Source organism: Pseudoliparis swirei, chromosome 7 (assembly GCF_029220125.1).
Source record: "Pseudoliparis swirei isolate HS2019 ecotype Mariana Trench chromosome 7, NWPU_hadal_v1, whole genome shotgun sequence".
In the NCBI taxonomy this organism is placed as follows: Eukaryota; Metazoa; Chordata; class Actinopteri; order Perciformes; family Liparidae; genus Pseudoliparis; species Pseudoliparis swirei.
This window is the reverse complement of record NC_079394.1, coordinates 283,333-297,169: the sequence shown is the minus strand read 5'-3', so window position 1 is coordinate 297,169 and position 13,837 is coordinate 283,333. Positions and strand designations below refer to the sequence as shown.

The window sequence follows — 13,837 nt, the reverse complement described above, 5'->3', positions numbered from 1 at the left end:
GGCGCGTGTGTTTTAGTGGCACTGAAGCAGAGAGCAGCGGAGAGCAGCGGCCGCTGGACTGTACCTCCATCGTCGTGGCGCCCGCCTGCAGCGTCTCCCACTCCAGGCGCACCTTGCTGCGGACGGGTCGGAGGCCGGACCAGTCCTGCACCACCGCGGCCTGCTGGAGTCACAACGGGACAAATGTCTCTCAGCGCCACATATGGCTGAAGGATCGAGTCGTCGTGGTAACCAACATGTTTGACAACGGATTTACGCAATTTAAAAATGATAAATACTTTAATACTTCATATTTAACCGCTTGTTATATGGGCTGTTAAACACACTGTTAAACTTTAATATCACCTCACCTTCAGACTCGGCTCCAGCTGGCAAGCGTCTTCCCAGATCCTTTTATGGTCGGTGTAGCTGTTCTGTTCACTCCAGTTTCCGATCTGGAAAATCCCTCCGACTGTCACCAGGCGACTCCTTCCGACACAGAAAAAACACTTTGGAGTGTTTGTTTGTTGTCTAGACAACAAACACTGGGGTGTCGTTCCACACGACAGACACCCCACTGTGGGTCCACAGCACGCCTCCCTGTAGAGCAACAGCGCCCTCGCTGCGCCCTCACGGCGCCCTCACTGCGCCCTCACGGCGCCCTCAGTGCGCCCTCACGGCACCCTCAGTGCCCCCTCACTGCGCCCTCACTGCGCCCTCAGTGCGCCCTCACTGCACCCTCACTGCGCCCTCAGTGCGCCCTCAGTGCGCCCTTAGTGCGCCACTGCGCCTGCGCCCTGCGCGCCTCAGTGCGCCTCAGTGCGCCCTCAGGCGCCTCGCTGCGCCCTCACTGCGCCCTCAGTGCGCCCTCACTGCGCCCTCACGGCGCCCTCACTGCGCCCTCACTGCACCCTCACTGCCCCCTCACGGCCCCCTCACGGCCCCCTCACTGCACCCTCACTGCCCCCTCACTGCCTCCTCACTGCACCCTCACTGCCCCCTCACTGCACCCTCACTGCCTCCTCACTGCCCCCTCACTGCGCCCTCACGGCGCCCTCAGTGCGCCCTCACTGCGCCCTCACTGCCCCTCACTGCCCCTCACTGCCCCTCACTGCCCCTCACTGCGCCCTCACTGCCCCTCACTGCCCCTCACTGCCCCTCACTGCCCCTCACTGCGCCTCACTGCGCCTCACGGCGCCCTCAGCGCCTCGGCGCCCTCACGGCGCCCTCAGTGCGCCCTCACTGCCCCCTCACTGCGCCCTCATGGCACCCTCAGTGCCCCCTCACTGCGCCCTCACTGCGCCCTCAGTGCGCCCTCGCTGCGCCCTCGCTGCGCCCTCGCTGCGCCCTCACTGCGCCCTCAGTGCGCCCTCACTGCGCCCTCACGGCGCCCTCACTGCGCCCTCACTGCACCCTCACTGCCCCCTCACTGCGCCCTCACTGCCCCCTCACTGCCTCCTCACTGCGCCCTCACTGCCCCCTCACTGCCCCCTCACTGCGCCCTCACTGCCCCCTCACTGCGCCCTCACTGCGCCCTCACTGCCCCTCACTGCGCCTCACTGCCCCTCCTCGCCCTCACTGCGCCTCACTGCGCCCTCACTGCGCCTCGCTGCGCCTCACGGCCACCTCAGTGCGCCCTCACTGCCTCCTCACTGCCCCCTCACTGCGCCCTCACTGCGCCCTCACTGCCCCCTCACTGCGCCCTCGCGGCGCCCTCACGGCACCCTCAGTGCGCCCTCACGGCGCCCTCACGGCGCCCTCAGTGCGCCCTCACTGCCCCCTCACGGCGCCCTCACTGCCCCCTCACTGCACCCTCACTGCCTCCTCACTGCCTCACTGCCCCCTCACTGCGCCCTCACGGCGCCCTCAGTGCGCCCTCACTGCGCCCTCACTGCCCCCTCACTGCCCCCTCACTGCGCCCTCAGTGCGCCCTCGCGGTGCCCTCACGGCGCCCTCAGTGCGCCCTCGCGGTGCCCTCACGGCGCCCTCAGTGCGCCCTCACGGCACCCTCAGTGCGCCCTCACGGCGCCCTCACGGCGCCCTCACGGCGCCCTCAGTGCGCCCTCGCGGCGCCCTCACGGCACCCTCAGTGCACCCTCAGTGCGCCCTCACGGCGCCCTCACGGCACCCTCAGTGCGCCCTCGCGGCCCACAGTACAGGAGCTGTGTGCTCCTCCACCACCTGCGTCTGAATCGTGTTTCGCCGGAGCTACCCTGGAATGATGTACGGTGAATTGTAGACTCCTGTTGAAGAGTTGTGGGTAATGATCCAATGCTTCAGCCACGGAGCATCCACCTGGAAAACAAAGCAGCAGATAGCACCTCTGCTCCCCGGGGCCTTTATGGATAGAGACGCTCCCACCTTGATGATCTGACCGCGGCCCGGTTTGAGCTCAGGGTCCGGCTGCAGCGCTCCGGATCTCATCCCAGAGCAGTTAATAATCACGTCTGCCCCAGTTTCTGCCAGCTAAACACAGGGAGGCGTGATGAGAGAGAACAGATACGTCTGTTGGAGGGTCAACTCGAACAACACGGCGATGAGGACAGACCACAGGACGCTCACATTCAGGATGAAACGGGAAGGAATCGACTATGCAGGTTCGTATTGAAATGACTCCACTGACCTCTTTGAAGGAAGATATTTTCCTGTGATGAAATTTCACTCCCCTTCTTTGCAACCTGTGAAGAACACACAAGCCGACGTTTATTGAGTTCCCGTGCCGCAGCTGTGGAGATCTGCCGTCTTCCCAGGCCTGCACACGGTGTGGTGGGACCCCTCAGAGAACACTGGGTGCACTGGTTGATCTGCCCAGTGGCATCATTTCAGTTTACCATGTAGGGATCAGAAAACACTGCACGGTGATCAATAACTAAAGAGTCATGGCCACTGAAGAGAGGACACGCCCCCCTGGACTCACCAGTCCATCAGCCACGGTAAGTAGAGCTTCCCCTCCACCATGAGGGCCGTGTTGAACCAGCCGTAGCTGCACGAGAGGAGACACCAACACGTTATCGCTGGAGCCGTGCAGGATCGAAAGACACGTTCTCAACATCAATGTGTGAGTTTTAATATATGAAAACAATTAGCAGGAACAATGTATTTAGACCGTTCTAAGCATGTATTACCTGAAATGTTGCAGATATAAACAACATGTTAGGACTTGTGTGATTAAAAGATGTTGTGCTGTTCTCTTGGTGTTTGAGATACGAGCGTAGATACGGCATGACAACCAAATGTTCGGCTCCACATGGAAACAGGACTTCTGCAGCTTCATGTATCTTGTATTGTATCGTGTGGGTATATGTATATGTATGTATATGTATGTATGTATATGTATGTATATGCATGTGTATGCATGTGTATGTGTATGTATATGTATGTATATGTATGTATGTATATGCATGTGTATGTATATTTATGTATATATATATGTATGTATATGCATGTGTATGTATATGTATGTATATATATATGTATGTATATGTATATGTATGTGTATGTATATATGTATATGTATATATGTATATATATATATATATATATATGTATATATATATATACATATATATATATATATATATATGTATATATATATATATATATATATGTATATATATATATGTATATATATATATGTATATATATATATATGTATATATGTATATGTATATATAAATATGTATGTATATATATGTATATGTATGTATATGTATGTATGTATATATATATATGTATGTATATATGTATGTATGTATATATGTATATATATGTATATATATGTATGTATATATATGTATGTATATATATGTATATATGTATGTATATGTATGTATATATGTATAATATGTATGAAATATAAGCCTTTTATTGCTGATATATGGCGTATTACAGCTTAAGAAAACTCTAAAATCCTATCTCATAAAATTTGAATATTTCAGACCAAGTAAAAAAGATCTATAACAGCAAAACAAATCAAACACGAAAATCTTTATTTTCAGGTGTTTCGACTGAATTAGACGATTTTATTCTTTGTTTAATTCATTAGTTGATTACTCTTTCATGATATTCTAAATCCTATCTCATAAAATTTGGAATATTTGCAGACCAAGTAAAAAGATCTATAACAGCAATAACAAAATCAAACATTTGAAAATGTGTTTCAGGTGATTTGAGTTAATTAGAATCGAATGCAAGGATTTTTTAATTTAATTGCATTACCAGAATACTTTATCATGATATTCTAATATTCTGAAATAGGATATTTGAGTTTTCTATATGTATGCCATAATCAGCAATATTAAAAGAATAAAAGGCTTGTACATTTCAGTTGATTTGTATATGAATCCAGAATGCATGACATTTTTGTTTTTTAATTGCATTGTAGAAAATAAAGAACTTGTATCACAATATTCTAATTTTCTGGAGTATGTATATGTATGTATATGTGTATGTATATGTATGTATATGTATCTTGTATTGTATCGTGTGGGTATATATATGTATGTGTATATATGTATGTGTATGTATATGTATGTATATGTATATGTATATGTATCTTCACTCTGCTGGGGCATCATATACTCTGTCCTTATCCTTCCACTCCTTAACTGGGCATCACTCTCTCCTGTCCTTATCCTTATCTGCTAGGCATCTCTCTCCTCTGTCCTTATCCTTCACTCTGCTGGGCATCCTCTCTCCTCTGTCCTTCCTTTGCTCTGCTGAGCATCCCGCCTCTCCTCTGTCCTTATCCTTCACTCTGCTAGGGCAGCCTCTCTCTCTCTGTCCTTATCCTTCACTCTTAGAACGTCCTCTCTCCTCTGTCATATCATGCTCTACTAGGCATCCTCTCTCTCCTCTGTCCTTCACTCTGCTAGAGCATCCTCTACCTCCTCTGTCCTTGTCAGCCCCACTCTGCTGAGGCATCCTCTCTCCTCTGTCCTTATCCTTCACTCTACTAAGGCATCCCATCTCTCCTCTGTCCTTGTCCTTCCCACTCTGCTAAGGCAGCCTCTCTCCTCTGTCCTTATCCTTCCCACTCTGCTGGGCATCCTCCTCCTCTGTCCTTATCCTTGCTCTGCTGGGGCATCATCTCTCCTCTGTCGTATCCTTCACTCATAACAATTTTGTCCTCTCTCCTATGTCCTGTCTGTACTCTTAGAGTCCTCTCTCCTCTGTCCTTATCCTTGCTCTGCTAGAGGCATCCTCTCTCCTCTGTCCTTGGCCTTTATACGCTGGGCATCCTCTCTCTCCTCTGTCCTTGTCATGTCTGCTAGGCAGCCATCTCCTCTGTGTATCCTTCCTCTATAGGAGCATCCTCTCCTCTCCTCTGTCCTTATCCTTCACTCTGCTAGAGACGGCCTCTCTCCTCTGTCTTATCATTGTCTTGCCAAACATCCTCTCTCCTCTGTCCTTGTCAACTGCTCTTAGAGCATCCTCTCTCCTCTGTCCTTGTCCTTGCTCTGCTAGAGCATCTCTCTCTCCTCTGTCATATCCGCCCCACTCTGCTAGGCATCCCTCTTTCCTCTGTCCTTAGCCTTCCTCTATGAGCATCCTCTCTCCTCTGTCCTTATCCTTCCCTCTGCTAGGGCAGCCTTTCTCTCCTCATGTATCCTTGCTCTTCTTTCGACATCCTCTCTCTCCTCTGTCATATCCTTCCACTCTGCTAGAGCATCCTCTCTCCTCTGTCCTTGGCCTTCACTCTGCTAGAGCATCCTCTCTCTGTCATATCCTTTGCTCTGCTGAGGCATCCTCTCTCTCCTCCTTGTATCCTTCACTCTGCTAGGCATCCTCTCTCTCCTCTGTCCTTATCCTACACTCTGCTAGACCAGCCTCTCTCTCCTCTGTCCGCCCATCCTTCACTCTGCTAGAACGCCTCTCCCTCTGTCCTTATCAGCCCCACTCTGCAGGAGCGTCCACTCTCTCTCCTCTGTCCTTATCCATGCCTCTGCTCAGGAGCATCCTCTCTCCTCTGTCATATCCTTCCCTCTGCTAGAGCAATATCTCTCCTCTGTGTTTATCCTTGCTCTGCTGGAGCATCCTCTACCTCTGTCTTATCCTTCAACTCTGCTAGGAGCATCCTCTCTCTCCTCTGTCTTATCTTCACTCTGCTGGGCATCCTCTCTCCTCTGTCTCAACTATCTGCTAGAGCATCACTCTCTATGTCCTTATACTTCACTCTGCTAGAGCATCTTCTCTCTCATCCTTATCCTTGCTCTGCTAGAGCATCCTCTTTCCTCTGTCCTTAGCCTTCACTCTGCAGGCATCCTCTCTCTCCTCTGTCATATCCTTCACTCTGCTAGAGCAGCCGCTCTCTCCTCTGTCATATCCTTCCACTCCTCTGGGCATCCTCTCTCCACTCTGTCTCCTTATCCTTCACTCTGCCTAGAGCATCCATCTCTCTCCTCTGTGTATCCTTCACTCTGCTAGAGCCAGCCTCTCTCTCCTCTGTCCTTATCCTTCACTCTGCTAGAGCATCCTCCTCTCCTCTGTCCCTTATCCTTCCCAAACTCCCTACTGGAACTCCACTCTCTGTCCTTATCGCCCACTCTTAACTGGAGCATCCTCTCTCCTCTGTCATATCAACACTCTGCTAAGGCATCCTCTCTCCCTCTGTCCCTTGTGCCACTCTGCTAGAGCATCCTCTCTCTCCATCTGTCCTTGTCTTCACTCTGCTAAGAGCCAGCCGCTCTCACCTCTATGTGTATCCTTCACTCTGCTGGAGCATCCTCTCTCTCCTCTGTCGTATCCTTCACTCTGCTGGAAACAGCCTCTCTCTCTGTCATATCCTTCCCTTATGGAGCATCCTCTCCCTCTGTCCTTAGCCTTCACTCTACTGGGCATCTCTCCTCTGTCCTTATCCTTCACTCTGCTGAGCCTCCTCTCTCTCTGTCCTTATCCTTCCTCTGCTAAAACCGCTCTCCTCTGTCTTATCCTTCACTCTGCTCGAGCATCCCTCTCTCCTCTGTCCATACATCCTTCACTCTGTAAACAGCCTCTCTCTCCTCTGTGTATCCTTCACTCTGCACAAAACATCCTCTCTCCTCTGTCGCCCATCCTTGCCTCTGCTAGAGCAGCCTCTCTCTCCTCTGTCTTATCAGCGGTGCTTTCTGCAGCATTTGACGTGAACCACCAGATCTGATCTCTCTTCAGGACCTGGGATCTTAGGCACTGGACTCGCTTTATTCTCTTCCTGCCTTATCGGCCACCTGCGAGATAGCACGTGGAGAGGATCTGTGTCTAGTCCTCTTCCTCTCACTACTGGGGTCCCTCAGAGGGCTCCGTCATAATTCCTCCTCTTTCCCTCACTATGGGGTCCCTCAAGGAAAGTCCTGGGTCCCTCCTCTTCACCTCACTATGGGGTCCCTCAAGGCTCCGTCCTGGGTCCCCTCCTCTTCTCTACTACTGAGGGTTCTCAAAATCCGTCCTGGGTCCCTCCTCTTCCCTCTCACTACCGAAATTCCTCAGGCTCCATCCACCAGGTCCCCTCCTCTTCCTCTCACTGCCAAAGGTCCTCAAAATCGTCACAAATTCCCCTCTCTTCCTCTCCTGCCGGGTCCCTCAAAGAGCTCCGTCTGAGTCCCTCTCTTACCTCTCACTATGAGGTCCCTCAGAAGCTCCGTCCCACCATTCCCCTCCTGCCACCTCTCCACTACAAGGGTTCCTCAAGGCTCCGTCCTGGGTCCCCTCTCTTCCCCTCACTGGGAGTCCCTCAGGCTCCCGTCTCATTCCCCTCCTCTTCCCTCTCACTGCTGAGGGGTTCCTCAAGCTCCGTCACAAGTCCCTCCTCTTCCTCCTCACTACTGAGTCGCCAGGCTCGTCCTGGTCCCTCCTCTTCTCTCACTATAGGGGTCCCTCAAGGCTCCGTCTGGGTCCCCCTCCTCTTCCTCTCACTATAGGGTCCCTCAGGCTCGTCCTGGGTCCCCTCCTCTTCTCACTATGAGGTTTCCTCAAGGCTCCGTCCTGGGTCCCTCTCTTCCTCTCACTACTGGGGTCCCTCAAGGCTCCGTCCTGGGTCCCTCCTCTTCCTCTCACTATGGGGTCCTCAGGCTCCAGGTCCTGCCAGGTCCCTCCTCTTCCTCTCACTGCTTAGGGGTCCTCAAGGCTCCGTCACGATTCCCCCTCCTCCTCCCTCTCACTGCTGGGGTCCCTCAGGCTCCGTCCTGGGTCCCCTCTCTTCCTCACTGGGTCCCTCAGGCTCCGTCCTGGGTCCCTCCTGCCTCCCTCTCACTGCCGGGGTCCTCAGGCTCGTCTGGGTCCCTCTCTTCCTCACTGCAGGGTTCCTCAAGGCTCCGTCCTGGGTCCCTCCTGCCCCTCTCACTTTCTGGGGTCCTCAAAACAAATCGCAGGTCCCCTCCTCTTCCTCTCCTTTCTTAGGGTCCCTCAAGAGCTCCGTCCTGGGTCCCTCCTCTTCCTCTCACTGTGGGGTTCTCAGGCTCCGTCTGGTCCCTCCTCTTCTCTCACTACTGGGGTCCTCAGGCTCAGTCTCGATTCCTCCTCTTCCTCTCACTGTGAGATTCCCTCAAGGCCCGTCAGGTCCCCCTCCTCTTCCTCTCCCTTTATAGAGTTCCTCAAGGCTCCGTCCTGGGTCCCCTCCTCTTCCCTCTCACTATGGGGTCCTCAAGGCTCCGTCTGGGTCCCCTCCTCTTCCTCCTCACTTTCTGGGGTCCCCTCAAGGCTCCGTCCGCAAATTCCCCTCCTCTTCCTCTCACTACTAGGGGTCCCTCAAAAGGCTCAAATCATAGGTCCCCTCCTCTTCCTCTCACTGGGGTCCTCAAGGCTCCAGTCACCAAGTCCCCTCCTCTTCTCTCACTACTAGGGGTCCTCAGGCTCCGTCTGGGTCCCTCCTCTTCTCTCACTACTTAGAATTCCCTCAAGGCTCCGTCACCGGGTCCCTCTCTTCCCTCTCACTAGGGGTCCCTCAGGCTCCGTCCTGGGTCCCTCTCTTTTCCCTCTCACTATAGGGTCCCTCAAAGGCTCCCGTCCCACCAGGTCCCCTCTTCTCTCTGTACACTAGTCTCGCTCTGTCCCATTCGTTGCCAACCTCCTACCATATGCTGATCTTCTCATTTCCACCGTCTGAAACCACGGGTGTCGGCGCGAATCTCTGCCTGTCTGGCTGACATCTCTCAGTGGATGTCTGCTCTCACCACCTGAAGATCCAACCCTGACAGGGTTCAGGCTACTGTTCCTTCAGGAGAGGCTCACCGCGGCCTGGCCTACCACCTTCACCAGCTCTTTGTTGGCCCCGCCCGACTGCAAGACCTCGGGTGACCTGAATGATCAACCTGACCAACATCACTGCTGTGACAATAGCGTTCCTGTAGGTCCATGCTGGCATCAGGAGAACTCTGGCCTCTTCTTACTCAATGGCTGGGCTCTGGTCAGGTTCCTGGTCGACTCTGGTCCAGGCTCTGGTCCAAGTTCCTGATCAGGCTCCTGGTCCAGGTTCTAGTCAAGTTCTGATCAGGCTCTGGTCCGATTTCTGGTCAGGCTTGACTTCTACTGGCTCCTCTGGCTGGTCTGCCGCTAAGACATCCGACCCCTGCAGCTCATCCAGAGATACAGCTGGGCTGGTCTTCAGCCTCTCGGTTCCCCCACACCCTCCGCTCATGATCCTGCCCCATGGTTACCAATTAGGGGCGCATCGCTTAAAACCACTGGTTCTTGGTGCCGTGCTCTGAGCAGATCGGGCCCGTCTACCACATCCCCGGGATGTGGTCACACGTGCAGCCGTTCACTTTATAAGCCAGCAATAATCGTCTTGTTTCAGTTTCAGTTTCAAGTTTTTATTGTCACATCCCACATACAAGTATAATCGGTTCAGGTAAAATTCTTATGTGCCAAAACACTTGGTCATTGGCAGTAACAGACTAAAAAAAGGAATAAGAATGAGGAATAAAGCTATACAATATCCACACAAAAAAGAAGAAAGTATTAACAATATATATATAAAACAATGTAATAGAATAGTATGATCGCGTATATATATATAGTAAACAAATGTAATAAAATATACACTTTTTGAGACTATATATATATATATATGTATATACATACAATATATATATATATATATAAACAATGTAATAAAATATACACCATGTGCCATAGATATTCACAGAATATGTTCTGGTGTGTAAATTGTTACTATAAAGTCTCAGTCCTTGTTCAGCAGCCCTGATGGCCTGACTGGAAGAAGCTGTCCCTCAATCTGTTTGTTTCCAGGCACTCTGATACCGCGGTATCGCTGCCTAGACGGTAGAAGGTGAACAGTTAGCCAGGGCCGGGTGGTTATTGTCTTTCATCATCTTGCTTGGCCCTGGCCACGCACATGGTGTATATGTCCAGGATGGAGGGAAGCTCACCTCAACCCATGCTTACCAGCCGACTTTCCACCCTCTGTGATGCCTACGCCCAGAAGCGGTGCAGTTCCCTGCACCAGACGGTGATGCAACCTGTCAGAACACTCTCGATGGTACTGGTGTAGAATGTTCTGTGAGGATACAGGGGGCCAGTGTTGGAATTTCCTCAGTCGCCCTAAGGAAATACAGGTGCGTTGTTGGTCCTTTTCACCACCAAGAGGTGGTCGTGGTCCATGTGAGGTCCTGGGAGATGCTTACGCCGAGGAACTTGGAAGCTGCTGACCCTCTCTGCTGCAACTCCGTCTCATGGAGATGGGGTGTGTCTCCCTCTCCGCTTCCTGTAGTCCGATCAGCTCCTTGGTCTTCTTGATGCTGAGAAGCGGGGCTGTTCCTCCTGCTTCACCACTGTACCAGTTGATCCAACCTCCTCCTGTATAGTGCTGTCTCTCACGTTGTCATCGGTGATCAGCCCCTTGCTGTTGTGTAGGTCGCTGCAGCACTTGATGATGACGTTGGAGCTGTGCATGGCGTGCAGTCGTAAGGTACAGGAGTAGGAGAGGGCTCAACACGCATCCCTGAGGGGCTCTTGGTCAAGCAGGCTTATTTGAGGTGGTACCGCCCATCCTCACCACCTGGCGTGACCCGACAGGAAGTCAATATCCAGCTGCACATGGTAGAGTGCAGGCCTAGACCTCTGAGCTTGGTGTACGAGCTTGGCGAGAACAATAGTGTTGACGCTGACTGTAGTCTAACCAACATTCGCACTGTAGTTCCTCCCCTCCAGGTAGGAAGGGGGCGGTGTGAAGTGCCATAACCCAGTGCGTCGTCGGTGGATCTGTTTTGGCGATACCGTGCCTTGGGTCCAGCTGAGCAGCATGGAACAAATGATCCTTGACCCAGCCTCTCGGAAGCATTGCAGCAATCGAGGTGGGGAAGCTCGGTCTCAGTCATTTGGGCACAGGTTGCAGCAGGGTGTTGGGGACAGGCACAATGGTGGACATCTTGAAGCTCTCAGGAACAACAGCCTGGGACAGGGAAGGTTGAGACCTACGAAGATCTATAACTGGTCTGCCTCTGAGGCGCCGGGATGTGGTGGGACCTGCCTTCCGGATGTCACCGCTTGGAAAACTCTCGCCCGTCAGCCTCTGAGATGGTCAGGCTGGTCTCCTCAGTGACGCTGCCTTGACAGACTCTCACGTCGGAACGAACAAGAGATGTGTTTGGCTAGCCTGGGAGTGGGAGTTCTCTTCACGCTGGTTCTCCTCAAGTCCCGTGATTGTCATAGCCCTTACCTCTGCGTCGCGTCTGGCTTCTCCTCCACCTTGTTTCCTGAACTCCTTGTGAGCAGTGGTCTTGAAGTCGTGGCGGGCTCTTTTGTATTCGCCATATTCCGGTCAAGGCGTTATTACGTCACCAGTGCAGCCGCGACGCATCCCCATCCACGGTTTCTGGTTAGGATAATCCGAACCGACTTGGTAGAACAAATCATCTATGCATTTCTTGATGAACCGGTGACGAGGCGCGTACCACTAGCGTTGTTGTCCAGCGCGACCCTGAACTATATCCAGTCCAACACGTTCAAAACAGTCACCATAGCATAAGAACTCCGATTGGTCGAAGCCGGTGCACTTCGCTTCACAGCGTTAGTTTTGCTGCTTCAGCTTCTGCCTGTAGGCGAGGTAGTTGGATGGAGGCGGTGGTCGATTTGCCCGAGCAATTGGGCGGAGGAGGCTTTGTATCCATCCCAGAAGGAGTGCGTAAGCGGTGGGTGGGAATCCGGCTCTCCCCCGCGTGTTGCTTGTATGGTGGTAGAACTTGGGAGAACTTTCGCTGGGTTGCTTTGTTAGAGTCCCATACAATGACCAGCCTCGGGGTGTGCCGACTCCTGCCGGCCTGGTCGCCCGTGGGGATTCCTTCAGCGCTATGTCAGTATTAGCTTGGTAGGAATGTACAGCAATTCGGTGACTGCTGTAAACTCCATGATAGCCAGAATGAGTAAACGCGACATTGATACTCCAGGTCGAGAGAACAAACAAGCAGTATGTACATGGCTTTGGTTGCACAAGAATCATTTATCATGAGACATACCCCCTCCGGTCTTTACCAGAGAGTCTTTGTTCTGTCGGCGGTGAGCGGAAAATCCTACCGGCTCGTGCTTGGTGGTAACCTCCTCCGACATCCATCTCCCGTGAGCAGATGATGCAGTTGTCCTTAGTTTCGGTGGAGGTGAATACGAGCCTGGGTTCGCTGGCTTATTGTCCAGACTGTACATTTGCCGAAATGGTGGGTGATGCCAGAAATTCGATTGGCTCGGCGTCAGCCTAACCAACCGTAGCTCGCTTCCCTCCGTCGACGTTTGCATTGAATCGCGCCGCAAAATGGACGGAATGGTTTCGCTTCTGTTCTGGTGGGGCGTCGATAAGTTGAAAAACTCTACAATTGGCGAGCAACTGCCGATCAATCTCAGAGTATTGCGTCTATTAAATACGTTAACACAGCTTGCTAGCGTTTTTGTGCAAAATAGTCGCAATAAGAAAGAATAAATGGCAAAAACTACTGCAAAATCCGGGGCTGTAGCAAAAGCAGCCATCTACGTCTGGTGACACTCCTGCCTCGAGCTAACCACTCGTCAGACTGTTGCTGTCCTGGCTCCCGCAGTTGGTGGAACCAGCTCCCCGCAACATCAGGACAGCAGGAAGTCTCTGTAGCTTCATGGGCAAAACACACCTTTTCCGACTATATCTGAATTCAAAACACAATTTGCACTTCAGTGCTCTTAAATATATCTTATTATGGTACTTTAGTAGTTTGGCTAGGTTGAAATACTTCCTGTATTCTTGTTGTTCTTAGTTGTACTCTAGGTTGAAATGCATATTGTAAGTAGCTTTGGACAAAAGCGTCTGCTAAATAAACGTAATGTATTATGTATATGTGTCATATCTTGGACTGTATCTTATTAGGTATACTTGTGTATCTTGCTGTATATGTATATGTATCTTAGGTATGTATATGTATGTATCCTTGTGTATGTATGTATGTATCTTGTGGGTTATATGTATGTATATGTATCTTGTGGGTATGTGTGTATCTTGCAGCGGGTGTATATGTATGTATCTTGTGGGTATATGTATGTATCTTGTGGGTATGTATATATGTATCTTGTGGGTATATTTATATATGTATCTTGTGGGTATGTATATATGTATCTTGTGGGTATATATGTATCTTGTGGGTATATGTATCTTGTAGGTATGTATATGTATATATATCTTGTAGGTATATATATATATATATATATCTTGTAGGTATATATATATATATATATATCTTGTGGGTGTATATATGTATCTTGTAGGTATGTATATATATATATATCTTGTCTGGGTATATATATATATATATCTTGTAGGTATATATATATATCTTGTGGTATATTTATATATATATATCTGTGAGTATATATATATATATGTATCTTGTGGGTATATATATATATA

At 50.8% G+C, this 13,837-nt stretch overlaps 1 protein-coding gene across 3 annotated transcripts in view; it reads right to left on the bottom strand.

Annotated features, from left to right (window-relative positions):
* Positions 1-13,837, bottom strand: part of dao.2 (D-amino-acid oxidase, tandem duplicate 2) — a 39,694-nt gene that overhangs the window by 1,119 nt on the left and 24,738 nt on the right. For 2 of the 3 annotated variants that reach the window (XM_056420102.1, XM_056420100.1), the window contains exons 5-10: positions 2,897-2,962; positions 2,603-2,657; positions 2,341-2,445; positions 2,192-2,274; positions 351-468; positions 65-163 (exon numbers count right to left, since the gene is read on the bottom strand). In XM_056420102.1, coding sequence (XP_056276077.1) covers positions 65-163; positions 351-468; positions 2,192-2,274; positions 2,341-2,445; positions 2,603-2,657; positions 2,897-2,962 — 526 coding nt within the window. The remainder of the gene's footprint in view (positions 1-64; positions 164-350; positions 469-2,191; positions 2,275-2,340; positions 2,446-2,602; positions 2,658-2,896; positions 2,963-13,837) is intronic. The other variant, XM_056420103.1, reaches the window with a different exon arrangement.